We start from the raw sequence: 20,818 nt of genomic DNA on the forward strand, positions 1-20,818 counted from the left end.
TGTGTGAGAGGCTAGCTGCTGGGCCTGGCTGGTTGCCCAGTTTCATTTGATGAAGAATCCCCCTTAATTATTAAAAAGCATTGGTATCGTATTGCTGGCCCTGTAGTTACTTGATATCAGATCAATACCAAATTTTGCCGTATCGCACACCACTACTGTTTTCCGCTCCAGTGGGGGAGGCTTTCAGAGTATGACGCAATGCACTCTGTCTCTATTATGTTACATGGCAATATAGGTATCAAATCACAAAATATATAAGATATACTGTATGTTGGTTACATATTGAATTTAAGTAGCATCTAGACAAACGCTCACATACCTGTGTGAAGAGTTATTCCAGGCCATTCCTCACTTTGTACTCATGTAAATCGGTGCTGTGCTGTTTGAAAAGCTGCGGGTGGAAGACAAATACAAGTTTTAATGTGCCAACTAATTATATCAGATTCATATTCAACTACATTCAATAATCTTAAATTCTTAAAACTTTCTGGAGGGCTCCTAAGAAGCTTTGTACCGGGGAGAGACGTGTATAAAGGATATGTGGTGCTGTAATTCTTACATATGTTCATTCGGTTTATGGTTTATTGTCTATTTTGTTTCATGGCCTTGGATATTGCAGTTACTGTATCATGTTTTCTGGATTTTTTTTCTGGGTGGGTCAGGATTTTGTGTTGCTGTAAAAATAAATAAAAACTGTAATTGCTAACAACCCACAACACACAACAATTTTGAATCCTTCACTGCCTGGCAGAGCTGCAATACATGAGTGTTTGTCTTCAATGTAGCTTCAGATTAGGGCTGAGCGATATGATGATATACAGTGTCATAACGATATAAAAATGTCTATTGCATATATTTTTCTGTATGGTTTATATTTTAATGTTGAAAAACCAGTAGCTGAACTGCGTTACGGCGATGGATACGTCAGTTGGAAGACGCTTTATGTTCTGATCCTTGCATCTTATGATTATTTTGCAATAAAGTTCTTGATAACATGAGAAAATACTCAGTACCATTCATTTGTTTAATTGTACTTAATTCAATCAAGAGTATGCAGAAATAGGCTATACCATGTGGTTATTTCATGTAGCCTATTGATTTATTGAATTAACAGATAACATACTATATACTGTTTATTATATCTTGTTGTCAACATATGGAATGACCTATTTTGGGATAGAAGATTTTGACTATATCACACTACATTAAAAAAAAAAAAAATCTCACTCACTAAGACTTTTGTATGACAAAATTAAAGACATGTTTCATTGATCTGCTTGAAATTCAGTATGGTTGTCCTGATCCCCACATGTGAACTCTAAATTGTTAGCTGCGCATTGGTGCCCTCTCCTGGGTAAATTAATACAAGACACTTTGGGATATAGTAACAGTACTCAAACGTTTCCTGATTGCTACACAATTCTAAAAGAAAAAAATGTCTTTTGTCTCGCTTGAATACACGTACATTCCTGGAAAGGTTAGCCAATGCCGTAAATTGCATGATTGGTGTATAAACAGAGTTTGGTCTCCATACAAAGAGATAGAGATAAACTACTTGGGCTCGGAGAAAACCCTGTGTGTCACCAAAGCAGTCTGACAACAAACTTATCTGTTTTTATAAATGATATGTTATTAAAATGGTCAGTGTGAAATGAAATGATGTGGTCATTTACCAGGCCCCAAAGGAAAGCAGATGTTCCAAAGGCAAGGCTCACCCTGAACCAGTTGGGGTTAGCAGGGTCTGGCTTGGAGCTTGTGAATACAGATCTGGATCCAACTGCAAAAAAAATACCAATATCAAAATACTGTTACAATACAACGACTGTTTTCAATGAAAACAGAAAAAAAGTTTTGGTATGGACAGTTAGTATTTTGAAACAGCAATAAAGGGAAGCATCAACATCGGTGTAAGAAGCACGAATCCTTACAAGCCTGGTAGAAATGAAATGACACTATTATAAACCCATATGATTTGCCTGGTCATATTCCATATCAATAATACAGCATAGGGTGCTTTCTATGCGCTGCTGCAAGCTTTGGTGGAAGCAAACTGTGGACATAACTGTGGACTGTCCAGCTATTAGAAGATAGCCGAATTAAAGAATGGCCCTAACTCACACTTAAAAGTTACAATTAAATCTTCCTTCAAATGTGGGCTTTCCTAAAAAAAACGGGGAATCATTAAATTACACAAGTTCTGAAAGACATTTGACGTGTAGCTACATACATGAGATACTGGTATAACGTGTGTCCAACCTGGTTTACAAGCCTTGCCGTTAAGTTAGATAGACAGTATAAGGATATATTGGCAAACAATTGGGTAAACAATTGAAAAGTACAACGCAACAATGCCATAAAAACCATACATTTAGGGGGAAGACCCCGTCTCTGTGACTGCAGCGCTAACGTTAGCTACATGGATGCTAAGCTAAGGTCAGGCGTTCACGTTGTAAATAGCCAGTTAAATAAAACGTGTTTCAAAACCATAACCTTGAATTCGTTGCCATTATGTCACAATCTTACCTTTGCTGACGAGAGCAGCTCTACATAATAACCGGTTGAAAGTCATTTTAGCTTAAATTACAGGAGCTCACTTCATCCGATTCGCAATCCACCGCGATTGATTAACCTTCCTGAAAGCTGACAGGACTGAGTAGATGATTGGGATAAGTCGCTCGAAAACAATAACAACAATCGCATCTGTTTGCTGTAACATTTTCATTTTAAACTGAACAGATGAATGACATAATCCCCATAACACAGTTTAGCCTCATTAACGTTACAAATACAAATTCCTCTACTAATGGGGTTGGTAGTTGACACTGAACCAAATTCCATTAGAAAATGAACCATGTTTTTCTACCTCGCCTTCATTCTAAAAACGTGATTTTAATAAAACAAACCAATGTTTGGTGAGTAATCATCATGCCTACTTTTCAAATAATTAGTAAAGTATGATATACTCCACCATATGTGACCATTTGCCAAAAAGCAAAAGAGACAGTGTTAAATTTGTAGAAATGTCAATGGAATTTGGTGAGCAACTTTTGAGACACACAGCTAGGAGCGTACGGCATGGCACCATTTCCATCCATCATAAAAAAAGTTGTATAATTTAGAACATATCCGGATACATTTTATTATATATATTATAAAAATAAAACCGTGGCATGTCATTGTTGTCAGAAGAATATTAGTCACATAACGTTATCGTAAAATGTTAGCCCTGCTCGCCCGTGTTTGGCACGCAGACTCAGAGAGCAGCCTGACCCGGAGGAGAAGCACGTATCGGCCATTTTGCTCGGAAGGGGGCCTCGGCTTGGCTTCAACACGTGAGAGCTAGGAGCCTGAAGATACTGAAACAGTGCAGGATCTCTGACTCCAAGAGGATATTATTCATGTGTGAACCGAGAGAGGCATAGGAAGCCAACAAAATGCCCACAATCACTCTACCGCCGAAGGAGAATGCTCTCTTCAAGAGAATATTGGTAGGCTAAATGCCTGAGATCACGTTAGCTTTCTGGCTAATGCTAGTTTGTTAAGTAGTCAGTTGTAAGTTAGCAGTCAGAGCATGTAACGTTAGCTCGGAAGTCACTAGTGAATCAACCAACATATGCATTGTACCAAACGCATTTTGAATAGCATATCTCTGTTATTATAACGCTGCAATTAAGGAAACGGCACCAAGTTAGTTAGCAGCAACCTGTCGTGTAGTGTCCTAGCTTCGCGCTGGCCTTGGCAACACATCCAAAGTAACGTTACATCAATGACAAAGCTGCTTGACACATGACAGCCACACAACTTCGGTGGAGAGTTGACGTTAGCTTTCTAGTTAAAAGTTGCCGTATGGGAAACTTATTCGTCCCCAGTGTCAATAAAGTTGTTGAACTCTGTTCTTGTATATGCGGCCAAAACAGTTGTCCTTAGTTCGAGCAATTCAGTTAAGCCCATACCGCGAGCCAGATTTCATTCAGTTATTTCGGAGTTAGGCGCTTAACTTAGTCTTGCTTCTTTACAATATAACATGGACGTTAAAGCTTACGTCGCTAAATAAATCAGTTGATGCCATATTAAATTCGGCATGTGTCAAAAACTGTTAAAGTCAAGTGTTCATTCAAAATATTGAGAGAACAGTATTATTCTAATAATGTATACTACTACTCTTGGGTATTGGAAGTGTGTTCTTTCCTACTGTCAGTCAGGGACCTAAGTGCATTTTTTTGTGGGAGTTGGCATGGTTTCGAGGGGGGGGGGGGTAATCTGAACTCCTGATGCCTCAGCCACTCACATCGATCTGGTCACTTGTCTGATTTCATTTTGTCCCCAGCCCTCCATAATCGAGGCTCTTATCTCAAGTTCTGTTTCTTCTGTACCACAATCTCATGCTGACTGGACTGGCAATGTTTGGTGGATGTGATGCTTTGCTCGCTCGCTCGCAGCTGGAAGGACCAGTTATTTCTACTGGTCACTGGAACACAGTGTTGGCATTCAGCAATTATTAATGTCTTTTTCTCGCACTTCAACCTGGCTCTCTGGAGATTAGTGCAGTGGAGAAGGGCAGTTTGTTGGCCTCAGGCGCCTGATGTAAAATCTGCTCTGTCTTTTGTTGCAGAGATGCTACGAACACAAGCAGTACAGAAACGGCCTCAAGTTCTGCAAACAGATCCTGGGCAACCCAAAGTTTGCTGAACATGGAGGTAAGACACAAGCTACTCAACTCCCCCACGCAAAAAGCTTGTCAGTCCTCTAATGTGGATGTGATGGCATGCCTGTTTCTAAACTACCTCAAACATATCTTTGGCATTTCTCTACTACAATGTCTTGTTACTTAATGAGCAAGAAAGGCTTGCTTTGACAGCTCTATCTCCACAGCGCTGGGGAGTAAGGTCTGGCTTCACCAAACATACGTTCTAGGATAGGAGAGAAAAAAAACACTCTGGGTTGTTTGCATTTCTTTAAACCCAAATATATACGCAGAGACGGTGGCTCTGCAAAATAGTCTTGGAAAGGAACTTGTTTTGGTGGAAGATTTCCCCTCTGCAAAAGAAAACGCTACATAAATATTAAATGAAGTTAGCTCTTCACAGAATACAGTAACATGAGCTATTTCAAGTAGCTGGATACATGGTTAAACCTCATAGGCTCTTACTCTGTGTGTATTTCCTTGACAGCAATCCCACCATTCGGTCCCAATATGTCCCAGTTAGGGAGTAAATGCCCAAAACATCCATCCATACATCCATCTTCGTCCGCTTATTTGGTATCGGGTCGTGGGGGGAGAGCAGCTCCAGCAGGGGACCCCAAACTTCCCTTTCCCGAGCCACATTAACCAGCTCTGACAGGGGGACCCCGAGGCGTTCCCATTCCAGGTTGGAGATATAATCTCTCCACCTAGTCCTGGGTCTTCCCCGAGGCCTCCTCCCAGCTGGACGTGCCTGGAACACCTCCCTAGGGAGGCGCCCAGGAGGCATCCTTACCAGATGCCTGAACCACCTCAACTGGCTCCTCAACTGCCCAAAACATATTCTTTGTAAATCTTTACAATGTTTCCCCAAAAAAAATCAAGCAGGTCTACCTTATCTAAATTTTCTTCAAAACATGCCGTTTTTAGCATGCAGCTTGCTAGATGGAGGTGTGTTTTTGTTTCCCGTAGTGAAGAATTTGGAGAACGGCAACACACAGAGAGCAGAAGGTCACGCGATGGATGTGTCAGGCTTTATCCTGGATATGTACTTTTGTTGATCCAGACGACTTATCAGCTAATGTATACAGTAATAACGATCTATCTGTGATGAGCTGTGATTGGCCAATAGAATAGTCTGCCTCTGGTCGGGATATTTGCCATGCTGTTTTACCCTTGCCTGGGTGTAGTGGTTCAGGCTTTGTTAGCCTCATAATGCAACAGTGGCAGGATTTTAAAAAGGTGTATCTGTCTTGCCGAAGGATTTCTTTTCTCAGTAGTGCCTAGTACTTTAATACTACTTACACCTGTTACATTTAGCTGGCCAGCCACCTTATTATATAATGAGAAGTAAGCTGCAAAGTTGTGCAGGACATTTCATCAGTTATTGTGAAAAATAGTGTTTGGATGCCAAAACAATTCGCTGAAATTGCAAAGTTGGGTTGTAATTTTCGGTCTGTCACGTCAAGGGACTCTTTTCTTATTACACATCCATTAATCAATTGTAAATTTCAAAATATTGATTTATTGAACTCTTAAAGGTTATATAATACATATGGAAATGACGAGCAAGCAACTGGTACAACTTTACAACAAAACAAGTATTGTGGCTACTTGTAACGTACACCAACATTCAAGTCCTATTTTTTTGTATAATGTATCTGATTAGAATAGGGATCCAACTAAATGTCAAGTTAGGAAATGATGTACTTGAAGAGACAACATTGATTGGCCAGTCTGAAGAAATGGCACAACACTGATTGGCTGCTGTTAGCCCTGTGTCATTTCTCTTCCCTGGTCCTCTGGCGTGGGGAATCACTGTCCGCTCGGTGTTTTCAAGAAAAATGCTGCATTGTGCCACAATGCCCTCCCTGGACTTGATTTAGATAATCAGTCTCAATAAAGTCGGTATAAAAGTGGAGGAAGCTGCACCTGTCTTGACATCTCATCATGTCCCTGAATGTCCCACTCATCTCTTTCCCGCCCCTATTTTGTGTTCCAGAGACGCTGGCCATGAAGGGTTTGACCCTCAACTGTCTGGGCAAGAAGGAGGAGGCCTACGAGCTGGTGAGACGAGGCTTACGCAACGACCTCAAGAGCCACGTCTGTATCCTTCCGTCAGCCCCTCAGGGCGCCCAGATTTCATCAGTTTGACACTCAAATTTAGTTAGGTGCAACATTCTGGTGATTTACTTTGAATAGTTCTGTGTGATTAATCAAGTTTTAGTGACCGTCACAACTTTGGCCCGCAGCAATCACTAAAACAATGTACTCGAGAAAAACAATTATTTTGCGCGTGACGTTTTGCAAGGAAACTCTTATTTCATCTTGTGTTCTTAGTGGAGAAAAAAAGACAGGAAGTTTCACAGTTCAACGTTGATTTGTTTCACTGTTTAAGTTCAATAAATGCAACATCTTTGCAAAAGTCAGCGTAATCATGTACAATAATTGTGAATTCAAAACTGACCAAAAATAATTGTGATTTTAGTTGTTGTTTTTTTCTCCATGATCGAGCAGCCCTGACTCTGAAACACCTTAAACTTGCTCTTTGATCTAATATCTGCTTGGCTGCTCTTTGTTGAGGTGTTAACAAGGCTTTGAATTCTTCCAGTCCTTTTCATTCATGTGTGTGTTTGTTACGTTTGTAAGTACATCAGAAACACCTGCTGGAGTGTGTTGCTTCCTGAACTCGCTCCTCCTCCAGGCTGGCACGTGTACGGCCTGCTGCAGCGCTCCGACAAAAAGTACGACGAGGCCATCAAGTGTTACCGCAACGCTCTGAAGTGGGACAAGGACAACCTGCAGATCCTGCGAGACCTCTCCCTGCTGCAGATCCAGATGAGAGACCTGGAGGGATACAGGGTGAGGGGCGCCAGAGAGAGATGTGTGTGTGAAAAAAACAGTCCAGATAAAAAGGCCCGGATGGAGGGACGTAGGAAGAGAATGATGTGTGTGTGTGTGTGTGTGTTTGTGTGTGTGTGTGTGTGTGTGTGTGTGTGTGTGTGTGTGTGTGTGTGTGTGTGTGTGTGTGTGTGTGTGTGTGTGTGTGTGTGTGTGTGTGTGTGTGTGTGTGTGTGTGTGTGTGTGTGTGTGTGTGTGTGTGTGTGGTGGTGTGTGTGTGTGTGTGTTGTGTGTGTGTTTGTATAGGAGACACATTGGGGGAGGGCGGGTGTAAAATGACTGGATGCTCTCGCTGTTCCGCTTCCTGTCGAACGCCCTACGGCTCACGTAAACATTGACCTGGCGCGTATCTTTAGATTTAGAGCCGCCTCACCCAGTCTTCGGAAACAAGCCGCTACGCGCAGGCTGAACAACGGAGAATTGACTTGAATGGCCGCAGTTGCTTGCGGGGGGGGCGCGGCGCCTCCAGAACGCAGCGCAGATACGCCCAGTTGGAAATAGGGATTAGATGGTGAAGCTTGACAAAAAGATGGGTTGAATGACCAGTACAAGTCAATGGTGGACATGCTCTAATAACAGATATTAATATAATTGCTTACAGTTTGGTGTGCTATGATGGTCTTTTCCCTCTCCCTCTCTCCAGGAGACTCGGTACCAGCTGCTGCAGCTCCGCCCAGCCCAGCGGGCCTCGTGGATCGGTTATGCTGTGGCCTATCACCTGTTAGAGGACTTTGAGATGGCTGCCAAGATTGTTGAGGAGTTCCGCAAAACGCAACAGGTTGGCCAGAGTTACAGACCATTCAATGGGACTGTACAGAATTAGTTTCTATATTATACCGAGTAATGCTCGTAGTAGGGCCTGGCCATATGGAGAAAATCAAATATCACCATATTAATCACCAAATAGCTGGATATCAAGACTATGTTGTAGGCTTGACAATAGGCCTGGGCAATAAGTCAATATGATAATTTATCGTCTTTCAATGGGATCGTATTCTGATGAAGTCATAAATCGAGATATTGTGATATACAATTAAGTTGTCGAAATTTATAATAACAAGCACATACTAACTCTATTTTCTCACAAAAATGTTTCATTTGAAGAATTTCAGATTTGTTTTAACATCGCACTGTTTTTGTGCATGCATGTAAACATAGTCAGTAGATATTACTTGAAACTGTCTACCAAATTATTTATCCAAAGTCTCATTGTCAAAAAAGAAACCCTACAATATCGTCGCAATATTGATATACTGTATGTGGTCAAGGATATCGTGATATCTGATTTTCTCCATGTCGCCCAGCCAGAGTTGAAAGTTTGTTCTTTTGACAAAATATTTACAGAATGAGATAAAGCTAACTAAACTAAACTTGTAGCTAAAGCTACTATGTGTCGTAAGCAAATAAGAGAACAGCCAGAACAGTCTGGTAAGAAAATTACATCACTTTACTGTAATGCAGCCTGTAAAACCAGGAAAAGACAACACCTATTGCAATATTACAATATCCCAAATCTAAAACTAGATAGTATCTTGTCTCCTATGACAATATTAATATAATATTGCCAAATTGCCCATTCCTAGCTTGTAGTGGAAGTTTGCCACCTGCTGGGAGCTCATAACAGATTAGGGTCTCTTAAAGCTACAGTGAGTAGTTTCTGTCTCCCCCATGAGGAATTCAAAGTAATGACAACAACACTGTCCACATGAAACAATCATGAAACACTCAAGCTTCTGCGTGCAAAAGTCGCCGGACGCCACAATCTTCTGAACATAGCCTTACTAAGAAATACAGAGTTGTGTTGAGCTGATATTCTTAATTAGCTTTGTAGCAACTCCTTTGGCAATGGCTTGAATGTAACGAACGTTTATTAATATCAAAAGGTTATGCACCAAAGCTTTAAGAGTGGAGATAGAATGACTTTCCTGAGCTAACTCTCCTGGCGTTGATAATTAGCAAGTGCAACAAAGTCCACTCAAGGATGCTCCACTCATACGTTTTCACCCCTGTCCCATCTCTGCGTCTGTATGTGTGTGTTTGTCCAGACGTCGCCAGACAAGGTAGACTACGAGTACAGCGAACTGCTGCTTTATCAGAACCAGGTTCTGAGGGAGGCCGGCCTGCACAAGGAGGCCCTCGATCACCTCAACAACTACGAGAAACAGATCTGTGACAAACTGGCTGTGGAGGAGACGAGAGGTGGGTTGACGCTGCCACTCAGACAGCGGCGCTGGTTACCGAGGTTGTGTGTTGAGGCGGAGCGGCTGAAAAGGGTCAGTTCTCCAGCTTGGACAGAACGTGTGAAATATTTAAACTGGCTAACAGGCCCTCTTCGTATTTCAGTCCTGCTTCATAATTTCTATAATGCAAACCCTGTGCTTAGATAATGTTGAAAGCAGGGTCCAAAATTGGCACCATCCACCAGCCAAATGCTGGTAAATATGTAACTGGCTGGTAGATATACTTTACTCACCAGCCCAAAAAAATAACAGCAATCTATTGATTGGCTGGTTAAATTTGAACATTCACTGGACATATTCTGGTGGTGGGCAAAAAAAGTTCATTGTGAACCCTAATTGCAGAGATAACAAAAGGACTCACTTCCCATACTCAAGTAGAAGTAGGGATACTACTTTAACTTCTTCACTCAAGTGAAAGTAACAAAGTACAGGCTTGGAAATTTCCTTAAAGTATAAAAGTAAATGTAGCCTTGCGAATGACAACCATTTTTTATACAAAGCTACCTGGACCCCACATGTTACACGCTGAGAAACTTTAGTGGACATGGAAAAAGGCTCTTTATATGCCATTGGCTACATTTCAAATGGATGTCTGCCAAAAGGCCTAAAACATCACATATATGGTTATGATAACAGAGAATGGGACTCCAGATTAATTCTGACTGAGCAGCAAGATATGAATTCAGTTGTGATTCTGTGAGAATTCACAGATCCAGTTTCTCTTTTTAATCTTCCCCTTAACATTTAAAGGAATCTACATGTATGTGTGTGTGTGTGTGCGCGCAAATATGGCTTTTGGAAAGAAAATAAAAGATGAAATAGGAATTACTAAACGGACACTAATTAAGAAGTTCCCCAGCACATTGGCCAGGAGTCCTTCTTGATGCCTACCATCTCAAACATCTCTCTCAGATAAGGCCGATTGGGAATGTCTTGCTGCTTGTCTTCCGAATCTCTGGGATCTCTGTTTTCTTCTTTTTCAATCATGTCACCAACCATATTATGTGCTAACATTACCACCATCAATGATTTATCTGAAATGAATGCAGAATGCCGCAGAATCTGTTGAGTCTTCTTAGTGGTGCGTCAAGTGTAACCTACAGTATATTTCCATCCAGTTAGGTTGAATTCGGTATTGATGAGGTGAACGATAACGGTAACTCCAGTGAAATTATTTGACACTTGTTAGTGAGGAACCAACTTGGCCCCACGTGTGTCTGTTGAAACACGGACGGAGACAACTTCTCTCTGTTGATGCAAGGTGCAACCTAGCGAACAGGTGAAGAACACAAACAACTAAATCAGTAGCTAGCTTACATTAAATGTGCGAGAACTATAGACCAATACAACAACAGGCTTAAATGAACTGACAACATAAGTCATATGACTTACAGTTCTCAAAGACGCTCACACACGATCTCAACTGATTATCCTCTGGACAGCTAGTCTCTTTTACTTTTTCTTTCACTTTTTTTGTCCGTGTGGTACACTCACCTGCTCGTGGCGTGAGACGCGTGTCCGCGTCGTTGTCCTACAGGACGACCTCTTGTACAAAACTAAAGTAACAAGCCAATTTTGTAATTTGTGTTAAAATGTAAGGAGTAAAAAAGTCGCCACAAAAAAAGTAAAGAAAAAATCTACTTGAGTACAGTAACGAAGTATTTGTAGTGCGTTTCTTCCCATCTCTGCCTAATTGAAAGTACCTAACACATCTAGTAACACAAAGCAAAGCATATTAAGATTGTGTGTGTGTGCGTGCGTGTGCGTGTGCGTGCGTTTGTGTGCATGCAGGAGAGCTTCTGCTGAAGTTGGAGAGGCCCGAGGAAGCTTCCGACGTCTACAGGCGACTCCAAGAGAGGAACCCTGAGAACTGGGCCTACTACCATGGCCTGGAAAAGGCCTTAAAGCCAGGTGAACCCTGTCCTCAGGCCCACACACTATGAGGGATGGATGTAGTTACCCTGTAGCTATTATTAGGGCTGTACCAGATTTAACATTCTAGGGTGTGTCTATTAGGAGATCCCTTCTCTATGCCCTTCCATTTGAAACAAAGGGGCAAAAAAATTGCAGAAAATGTATTTCAACGTTTATATTATGTCAGTATAGGGCTTCTGCGGCGCTAATCCACAGTCCTCTTCTGTGTAAAAATACACCCCAAACTTTAGCTGAAGCTGAAATGAGGCATCAGCAGTCTGAGTTGATCAAATCTAAATGTTTCATTCAGAAATTAAGCTGCTTAATTCTTAATTCCCTATTAGGGCTCCTGCACACTGCCTGCGTAGCGTGAGCGTGGTGTTTCTGTTGCGTGTCAGCTGTGTGGCGTTTTCTATGTCTCTGCACGCCAGAAACGTGTCTGACGCGGCGCTGCTGCTGCTAGCCTTGTCTGTACAAGGGTGGTCCAAATCACCCTTGTTTGACATATGGGCGTGGAGTTGCACTCTAGCAAAAAATGTAAAATATAAAGACACTGATTTGATGACAGCAAAAACGATGTCGGCTGTATAGACGACAAAATAGGCTACAGAATATTTTGTTCTGTATTGACAGGTGCAATATTTGAAAATCACTAATTCAAAATTACATTTAGATCTGCATTTATGTCAAAACCTAGAGACTTCCAAACACATTAAAATGTAATTTCTTAAATGTTTTTGTGTCAAAATTACATATAAACATTTTTTTTTCCTGTTTTGCCCGGAAACGCTTCCAACATGCTAGCGTGTCACGTGAAAAGTAGGCGTTGGTCCTATTTCTACCATGCATGCGTTTTTGCCATGTGCAGGGGCCTCAGTGTTTATGTGGACCGTCTTTCTGTGCTGAGCTACAGGGAAAAGACAGTAACACAAGGGGAAAACAGTAGCCACGTTCTTCTTCTTCTTCTTACGCTTTGTGTGTGTGTCTGTGTCCGTGTGTGTGTCCAGGAGGTGTAGAGGATCGTCAGAAGATTTATGAGGACTCCTGGGTGAAGTTTCCTCGAGGCCTGGTTCCTCGAAGACTGCCTCTTAGTTTCCTCACAGGTACACACCGTGCCGCCTGCAGCAGCACCATGCAGTCAGTGTGGCGGCAGTGACATTTTCTTTGTTTTTTCTCTATGGTTATGGTGAGTTTGTGGTCTTCATCAGCAGATGTAGTTTGCTTTGCTCAGTGAGCAAATGTCATTACCCCACTCACTACCTGAGACAACAAATGGACTATAACTTACTGGCCCGCTACCTAGCTAAAATGTACAAGGAAGGAAACCTGTACACTCAGCCAATGTGTAATTGTTTAAGTACAGACAGAATTACCACTAACGAGACATACACATTAGGATGTTAACAATTAACTGTTTAACCGGTAATCCGACAATAAGAACTTGAACCAATTCATAGTATCTGTGATGGGACACTGTATGTGTTATTGTGTTCATTATACAACGAATAGGATCAAACCCTACACGTTCTCGTCCTCTCGCTACAAATCTCACTTTACTGTACCTTTTACTGTGTGTTGTGCTGGCCAGGGGAGAAGTTTTGTGAATGTCTGGACAGCTACCTGAGGATGAACTTCAGCAAAGGCTGCCCCCCCGTCTTCACCACCCTCAAATCCCTCTACACAGACAAAGCAAAGGTGAGCAGCGTCCCATTTAAAATGCCCGCTTCCACATCGAAGCCGTTGTCGTTCCTGGTCTATGATGAAACTAACATTTGTTTCCCCCTCATGCAGGTTACAGCCATTGAAGACCTAGTAGTTGGCTATGAAACCTGTTTAAAAACCTGTCGAATGTTTAGTGAAAAGGGTGAGTGTCGCTTGTTCTTGACTTCTTCTTCATGGGCCCCAATGTGTTTGTTTGACCCATCCAAAGCGCACACGAAGGCAGAACTTATGTGATTTTTGTCATAATGTGAGCGCAGATGACGGGAAGGAGGAGCCCCCTACCACCTTGTTGTGGGTACAGTATTTCCTGGCACAGCACTTTGACTTCATAGACAAACCCAGCCTCGCTCTGGAGTACATCAACGCCGCCATAGACAGCACGCCTACGCTCATCGAGCTCTTCCTCATCAAGGCCAAGATCTACAAGGTTCAGTAGAAACTTGTCAATGTAAATTAGGTGTGAATGTGTTTGCAAAATTGCACATTCTGATGTTTTGTTCTGCACTTGCATTGGATATTTCAGGGCTTGACAGTAACGGTTTCCCGGTTGTCCTTGGCAACCATATTGAGTCAATTGGCAACCATTTCGTGGCCTCTGTTGCTCCGTGTGGCAACCACATCAAAACCAACAAAACTAGAATCTTTGGTTCTCTTTTAACAGGAATTTACTGGTGAAAAAAGTAATTATTGTTAAGTTGATTTTACATTTTTAATAATCATTTAAATTTCCCCTGTTTTTGTGCTTCCGTGACTCAAAACCGTGATCCGATCCGTGACTTTTGTGATCCGTTGCTCCCCTGGGCAACGGATCACAAAAGTCACGGATCGATGAGGGATGGGAAATCATATTGCTTCGTGGCGTTCTTCACAATTAGCTAATCGCGTTCTTTCAAATCTCGATTTTCGATTTGAAAAGGATTCATTGTTCAGCCGTACTTTGGCAGAAGTTGGATGCATACACACACTGTATATATATACATCATGAGTATTGACTCTTCGCCGTGTCTTCCTCCCTGCGTCCTTGGCCCTGCAGCACGCAGGCAACATAAAGGAAGCCACTCGGTGGATGGACGAGGCTCAGGCCCTGGACACCGCTGACCGCTTCATCAACTCCAAGTGTGCCAAGTACATGTTGAAGGCCGGCCTCATCAAAGAAGCCGAGGAGATGTGCTCCAAGTTCACGCGGGTAAGAGACAGTGAGAGTGCACGTTGGATAGGGCATGTACCGAACTTTGGTACTTTTTATGCACTGACCGGATTTTTTGTATTGAGTATTGAAAAGTAATAAGCATGCAACATGCTTGCAAATCTAATTGGGGATAGACCGATTATGGACCCGAGCCGTTTTTTGTTTTTTTTTGCCTGATAATTAATAAAGTTAATAAATTCAGTCTGATCTGTGGCCCTTTGCTGCGTGTCATCCCCTCTTTCTCTCCACCCTTTCCTGTCTATCCACTGTCACTATTGAATTAAGGGAAAAATAAAAAATAGGCCCCCCTGGGCTGCCTGCCTGCCTGCACAAACCATGGAACACAGCACAGGTAGCGTTAGCCTACACTAGCATCTAGCAAAGGCTTTTTCTTTTGCTTAACACCAACAAAAGGCACACAATAACACTAACTAACTAACCAATCCAGATGGCAGGAGGACAGCAACTCCTGTTTTCTGCGAGTTAAATGACTGAAAGTCTGGTGGCTTTAAAGAGAGCGTAGATAGATTACAGCTTCAGTTCCTCTGACTGCGGTGAAAATATTCTAAAAATAGCGTACACATAAAGGGATACTTAACTTATCTTAACCCAGCTCGGTGTCATGGCAGTGTGCGTGCAGAGTAACAATATTTTCTCAGACTCAGAGTGATACTTACTGTCCAACGGAAACAGCAGGTCATAGCTGTTGTAAATGGTTATTATATCACAGCTATTAACCAATCAGATTGCTTCATCTGTGAGTTTAACCACCCTTGTTGTTTTTTCACCTGGCCTATAGTTGCCCCTCCCCCCCATAACAAACTTCTTGTTCTAGTCGGATTATTTGTTTTTATTCAGAAGCACAGCAAGGAGACTTTACAGCGAGGTCCTCATTTCTGTGACTCAATTATGTGTGTGTGTGTGTGTGTGTGTGTGGTTGGTGTGTGTGGGTGTGTGTGTGTGTGTGTTGTGTGTGTGTGTGTGTGTGTGTGTGTTGTGTGTGTGTGTGTGTGTGTGTGTGTGTGTGTGTGTGTGTGTGTGTGTGTTTCAGGAGGGGGCGTCTGCAGTGGACAACCTGAATGAGATGCAGTGCATGTGGTTCCAGACAGAGTGTGCCTTGGCCTACAAGGCCATGAATAAGTTTGGAGAGGCCCTGAAGAAGTGCCATGAGATTGAGAGGGTAAGCTTCCTTCCTTTGCTATAACTAACATCACCCCCGCTCTCATCCACTCCAACGTCTCTACCTTTGGACTGGCCAGAATTGGCCCCATTTAAACTCAAAAATGTATCTTGTATACTTAATTCCGAAGTATTATGCTCCTTTCTTTCTCTCTCTCTCCATCAGCATTTTGTGGAAATCACAGATGACCAGTTTGACTTCCACACGTACTGCATGAGGAAGATGACGTTGCGCTCCTACGTGGACCTGCTGAAGCTGGAGGACGTCCTGCGGCAGCATCCGTTCTACTACCGAGCTGCTCGGACCGCCATCCAGATCTACCTGGTCTTGCACGACAACCCTCTGGCTGACGACAGCAAGGAGAGCCAGGCAGACACGGGTCTGTCTGTCTGTCTGTCTGTCTGTCTGTCTGTCTGTCTGTCTGTCTGTCTGTCTGCCTGTCAGTCAATCTGTCCGTCTGTCCGTCAGTCCGTCTGTCTGTCTGTCAATCTGTCTGTCTGTCTGTCTGTCCGTCTGTCTGGGTGTTTTGGAGTTTTCAGTCTCCTCTTCCACCGCTGCAGAACGTGGAACAACAACCACATGCTTGTAGTGCCATTGACAATGCATAAGCCGGAGTAGGGGAGTACATATTAATAACGGGCTGCAATTGAGCATTAAATATTAGAATATTATTAGAATATTTAAAAAAATATCAAATTCAAATGGTATTCTAGAGGAAGATTGAGAGCCGTTATGAAGAGGATGATGATTTGCTGTTTGCGTAAAACAAAATCGTGTCTCAAACACCGCCATCTTTCTCAATTTTGGACGATTTATGCCTTTTACTAAATAGTTGAAATTGGAGATGGTCCGATACCATTTTTTGCTTCCCAATTTTGATATCGACTAATACCGAGTACCGATCTGATACCATTGTGTCAGAAATGTGTGTTTTTATGAGCTGTATACTACTTTGATGTCAGAGTAAACTCTTTGTGAAACACAAACAAACGCCATAGAACTTCCTTTTACCATCCGGTTTGTTGGTACCAAAAAAAAAAGTATATTTTCTTCTAGAATAAATGACCTGGATCGGTGCGTTAACTCCAGTACTTTCTGATACCTGCATTTTTAGGCAGTGTGGGAGGTTTTTCTGATGCTGGAACATCTCTAGGTGAAAGTCGAGAGAGAGAGCAGGGGAAGGACATGCAACGAAAGTCCTCAGCCGGACACACACCCACAAGTTTAATCAAATTGACCGGCTCTTCCCGGTTAAACACACAAACCGCAATTCATAAAAGGGAGTTTTTTGTTTTTTTGTTCCTGCTTTAGTTACCGCGGTTCCATCATTCTTTGAACAGTTTGGTCACAAAGGAGCTAGAGTTTGCAAAACATGTAAAGTGTTGCTGTTTTTGAAAAATGAAAATAAGTTAAAAATACTTTATTTTGTTTATTTTTAGAAAATCTGACCGACAAGGAGCTGAAGAAACTGCGCAACAAACAGCGGAGAGCGCAGAAGAAGGCCCAGTTGGAAGAGGAGAAGAAGAACGCGGAGAAGGAGAAACAGCTAAAGAACCAGAAGAAGAAGAAGGAGGATGATGATGAGGAGATAGGAGGGCCGAAAGAGGAGCTAGTACCAGACAAACTGGCCAAGGTGGGCTCATATAATATGAAGTAGTATTTATGACAGAAGCCTGTAATGAATGAAGGTGTCAAATGGCTGATAGGTTTTTAATGGAGGCGGAATCATTTTCCATCGAAATGTAATCCAAAAGTGTGTTACATGTGTAGGGCGCCAAAACATGAAAATCAGCAAGGTCCGAGCTTAACGATATTGCTGTCGAGGCCAGCGAGTCATAGATACACGAACCGGTAGAAAAATATTAACGAGCACAGTGTGTGCGTAAAGACTAGCTTCCCCACCGCAAATTATACAAAACATAGTCATACTGGCTATCGAGAATTTGTTGTCTCGTCCTTCCACCAACTTATAGAAAAGTATCCATAATGGGATCCATGAAGACTCGGATGGTTGAGCAGAACGTTCCCCATCCCTACACATACCACGCAGTCGGTTAACACTCGCTGTAGCGGAGCTATTACGATTAATCAACAGTTGCGCGTTAAAGCACGATTAAGAGTGAAATTCCCTCACACACACACACACACACACACGTGTGTACAGTATTCCTTAATATGAGCTTCTTTTACCAGGTGGAGAATCCTCTGGAGGAGGCAGTGAAGTTCCTGATCCCTCTGAAGAACCTGGTGCGCAACAAGATCGAGACTCACCTCCTGGCCTTCGAGATCTACTTCCGGAAAGGTCAGGCCCATAACTGGTGTCTCACACTCCCATTTTAGTAGTACCAACCGAAAGCACTCCGTCTTTTTTTCAGGACTATTTTTTTTAATCTTCAGTGTAACTGCGTCAGTCCTGTCTTTGAACTAACTCGATCCGTGTTTCCTCGTTCCTCCAGAGAAGTACCTGCTGATGCTTCAGTCAATAAAGAGAGCTGTGACCATAGAGCCTTCCAACCCATGGCTGCACCAGTGCCTAGTACGCTTCTTCAAAGGAGGCGAGTATGACGCACACTGAGCTGATGCTTCATAGTGACGCTTGCTTCATATTGCCGGGGGGGGGGGGCACATCAGAAACCTTCTACTCGTGTGATCCGAGCGTGGAACGGCTTTGAGTCAGGATAGCAGCAAAGGGTTAAAGGGATACATGGCCGATTTGAATCCAGCTCTGTGTCATCTTTGTGTGGGCGGCGTGTGCAGATGAGCGGTGTTTGTCTTCCCTCCGTGGCGCCAGTGCAAAGATCCGCCGGATGACGCTAACCCAGACCTCTGTTGCTCTGTTCAGCCGGGAGCTCTGTGTGCTGCAGCCATGGAGGGAAGCCAAACAGCATGACACTGCCATGACACAGAGCTGGAATCAAATCTGAGGCCTGAAACCACAAACTGTCCATCCAACTTGAATTTACTAATCTCTAGTCTTCACTAGTCTCTAGGCGCTTCTCAATAGATTGACATGACGTGATTTGAGCAAAGATTTTTAAATCTGTGTGTGTTTGTCTTTCTGTCTGTCTGTGTGAGTAGTGCGTGAGAGTACAGACTTGGCGGAGGCAGTACGGACGGTGTTGAAGCAGGAGATCTCCAGGCTGTTTGGGGAGAGCAACCCTCAGAGCTTCAACAAGAACTACTTGAGCCAACACTCCAACTCCATCCCACACCGACTGGCTGGTACGCAGAACACACACACACACACACACACACACACACACACACACACACACACACCACACCACACACACACACACACCATATATGCATGAACCACTTATACAAACATATTCTTTCTTAAAGGGGAACTTCACCAGTGTCATACATTGAACCCATTTTCTTAAATAAACTGGTCAGGAGAATTTGGGTCCGGACATTTTTCAGAGTTTCTCTTTCACAGATGTAGCACACATCAGGAGACTGTGTCAGATGCGTTCTCACTTCCTGTAAATACTCTGTTCGATTCAGACAAGAGCTGGCACTGGGTAGAGCGTCAGGACATGACGCGGGTTACACCGCGGCCATAGCCGGTTTGTATTTTGGTCGTTAACGACGGAGTCTCTTGCCGTTTACTTGAATGCGTCTGACAACCTGACAGAAGGTCACGAATCACGCCGTCTCTCCGGTTAGACGTTTTCACTGGCGTCTTTGTGTAAATCGCCCTTCTTCGTTTGTTTTGGTCTGGTTTTGCGGGCCGCAAAATAGAAACTTCATCAACATGCCCACTCGCTCGCCGTGAATCCTCCACACAATGAGCAGCTCTATTCACACATTGGGCTGAGTGTAGTAGCTGATCCAACTGCTCCGCCAGGTAATGTCGAGATGAGTTCAGGTTTGCAGTGCATGTGTGAAATGGGCTAAACTGTTTACCGTGTTGGGGAGTATTACTGCACATGTGAAAAAAAAAGTAGTATAAAGCCTTAAGTGTCTCCAGAGGGAGCTGTGTGATGTCCGATGATTGAACCTCAAGTGATGTCACTTGAGTCAGCGTCGTTTGGGTCTAAAGGCAGGTTTAGGTATGGAGTTAGGAAGAAGTGATCTTACCACTCGTCTGGCTCCAGGCTACATTAGCCGTTACTACTCCTAAACCTCTGACCCAGCTGTCAGTGGACACTAAGTATTGACAAGGAAGAAGAATGTGTTGAATTAAAAGAAGACCATATCTCTGAGTTTGCTGCTTTAGTTTTTCTCTCCTAATAATGAACAACACAAGTTGCAATCTTGCTGCCGTGATATTAACATGACAGCATTTGTCTCCGACCTGTGTCGGGGTGAAAGGGTTACAAGGTCCGACCTGGTAAGACTGCTGTTGTGACTTGTGTGTGAAAGCAACTTGGGCGCATGAGGCCAACATGTAAAGGATCTGCAACAAGGTGCATACCTATAGGGGCTATTGTTATATCTAGGGGCTATTGTTTAGAAGCAAGTTTCTCTCTCTTGTATTGCCAGCTGCTAAGATGATGGTGTACCTGGAGCCTTCCTCTGATAACATGGCCTGTGAGATCGCTACGGCCCTGGACGAGTCGCTGTCTGGAAGAGGAATCCAGGTCTGTGTTAATTTCCCAACAACTTTAGTACTTCAGAACTGCAGCCTTTGGTTTAGAACATGTCCACTACAATGCACATAAACTAAGCCTGTCTGTCTGTCTGTAGATCTGTACTGAGGTACTGGAGGCTTTGCGTGACGGGCAGCTGGGCGAGGCCCAGCAGAAGGCTGTTGAGGCTTACCGAGCCGCCTGCCATAAAATCTACCCCTACAGCCTGGCCTTCATGCCTCCCGGTTACCAAGACAACAACACCACGATCAGTGCCAACGGCGATCTGTCGGCAGGAGAGCACGACGACATGGCGAACGAAATGTGAGCTCGGACGAAAAGAGACGAGGAGAGGGCGCGAACACGCTGCCAGACGCCTTGGTCTGCCAACACCCCCCCCCCCCCCCCCCCCCC

At 43.3% G+C, this 20,818-nt stretch overlaps 2 protein-coding genes and 1 long non-coding RNA gene across 4 annotated transcripts in view; 1 reads left to right on the top strand and 2 right to left on the bottom strand.

The window, feature by feature from the left end:
* ndufc1 (NADH:ubiquinone oxidoreductase subunit C1) overlaps window positions 1-2,789 on the bottom strand; it is a 7,039-nt gene extending 4,250 nt beyond the window's left edge. The window contains exons 1-3 of the mRNA XM_032499936.1: window positions 2,524-2,789; window positions 1,674-1,777; window positions 303-391 (exon numbers count right to left, since the gene is read on the bottom strand). Of these exons, the coding sequence (XP_032355827.1) occupies window positions 332-391; window positions 1,674-1,777; window positions 2,524-2,569 (210 nt within the window). The 5' untranslated portion in view covers window positions 2,570-2,789 and the 3' untranslated portion in view covers window positions 303-331. The remainder of the gene's footprint in view (window positions 1-302; window positions 392-1,673; window positions 1,778-2,523) is intronic.
* Window positions 1-20,818, bottom strand: part of LOC116669856 (uncharacterized) — a 26,091-nt gene that overhangs the window by 4,250 nt on the left and 1,023 nt on the right. Inside the window, exon 2 of the long non-coding RNA XR_004326881.1 lies at window positions 11,236-11,245. This is a non-coding gene — a long non-coding RNA (uncharacterized LOC116669856). The remainder of the gene's footprint in view (window positions 1-11,235; window positions 11,246-20,818) is intronic.
* The window catches only part of naa15a (N-alpha-acetyltransferase 15, NatA auxiliary subunit a), a 17,975-nt gene continuing 378 nt past the window's right edge, over window positions 3,222-20,818 (top strand). The window contains exons 1-20 of one of the 2 annotated variants that reach the window (XM_032499911.1): window positions 3,224-3,488; window positions 4,613-4,697; window positions 6,684-6,788; window positions 7,386-7,543; window positions 8,226-8,360; window positions 9,628-9,781; window positions 11,614-11,733; window positions 12,744-12,839; window positions 13,325-13,431; window positions 13,528-13,600; window positions 13,716-13,885; window positions 14,492-14,644; window positions 15,699-15,827; window positions 15,993-16,206; window positions 17,267-17,460; window positions 18,021-18,129; window positions 18,284-18,382; window positions 18,906-19,049; window positions 20,319-20,416; window positions 20,523-20,818. The exon at window positions 20,523-20,818 is cut by the window's right edge and continues 378 nt beyond it. In XM_032499911.1, coding sequence (XP_032355802.1) covers window positions 3,435-3,488; window positions 4,613-4,697; window positions 6,684-6,788; window positions 7,386-7,543; window positions 8,226-8,360; window positions 9,628-9,781; window positions 11,614-11,733; window positions 12,744-12,839; window positions 13,325-13,431; window positions 13,528-13,600; window positions 13,716-13,885; window positions 14,492-14,644; window positions 15,699-15,827; window positions 15,993-16,206; window positions 17,267-17,460; window positions 18,021-18,129; window positions 18,284-18,382; window positions 18,906-19,049; window positions 20,319-20,416; window positions 20,523-20,732 — 2,607 coding nt within the window. In that variant the 5' untranslated portion in view covers window positions 3,224-3,434 and the 3' untranslated portion in view covers window positions 20,733-20,818. Of the gene's footprint in view, window positions 3,489-4,612; window positions 4,698-6,683; window positions 6,789-7,385; window positions 7,544-8,225; window positions 8,361-9,627; window positions 9,782-11,613; window positions 11,734-12,743; window positions 12,840-13,307; window positions 13,432-13,527; window positions 13,601-13,715; window positions 13,886-14,491; window positions 14,645-15,698; window positions 15,828-15,992; window positions 16,207-17,266; window positions 17,461-18,020; window positions 18,130-18,283; window positions 18,383-18,905; window positions 19,050-20,318; window positions 20,417-20,522 lie in introns of those variants that run through there. The other variant, XR_004326869.1, reaches the window with a different exon arrangement.

The sequence above is a fragment of the Etheostoma spectabile genome, chromosome 20 (assembly GCF_008692095.1).
Source record: "Etheostoma spectabile isolate EspeVRDwgs_2016 chromosome 20, UIUC_Espe_1.0, whole genome shotgun sequence".
Taxonomy (NCBI): Eukaryota; Metazoa; Chordata; class Actinopteri; order Perciformes; family Percidae; genus Etheostoma; species Etheostoma spectabile.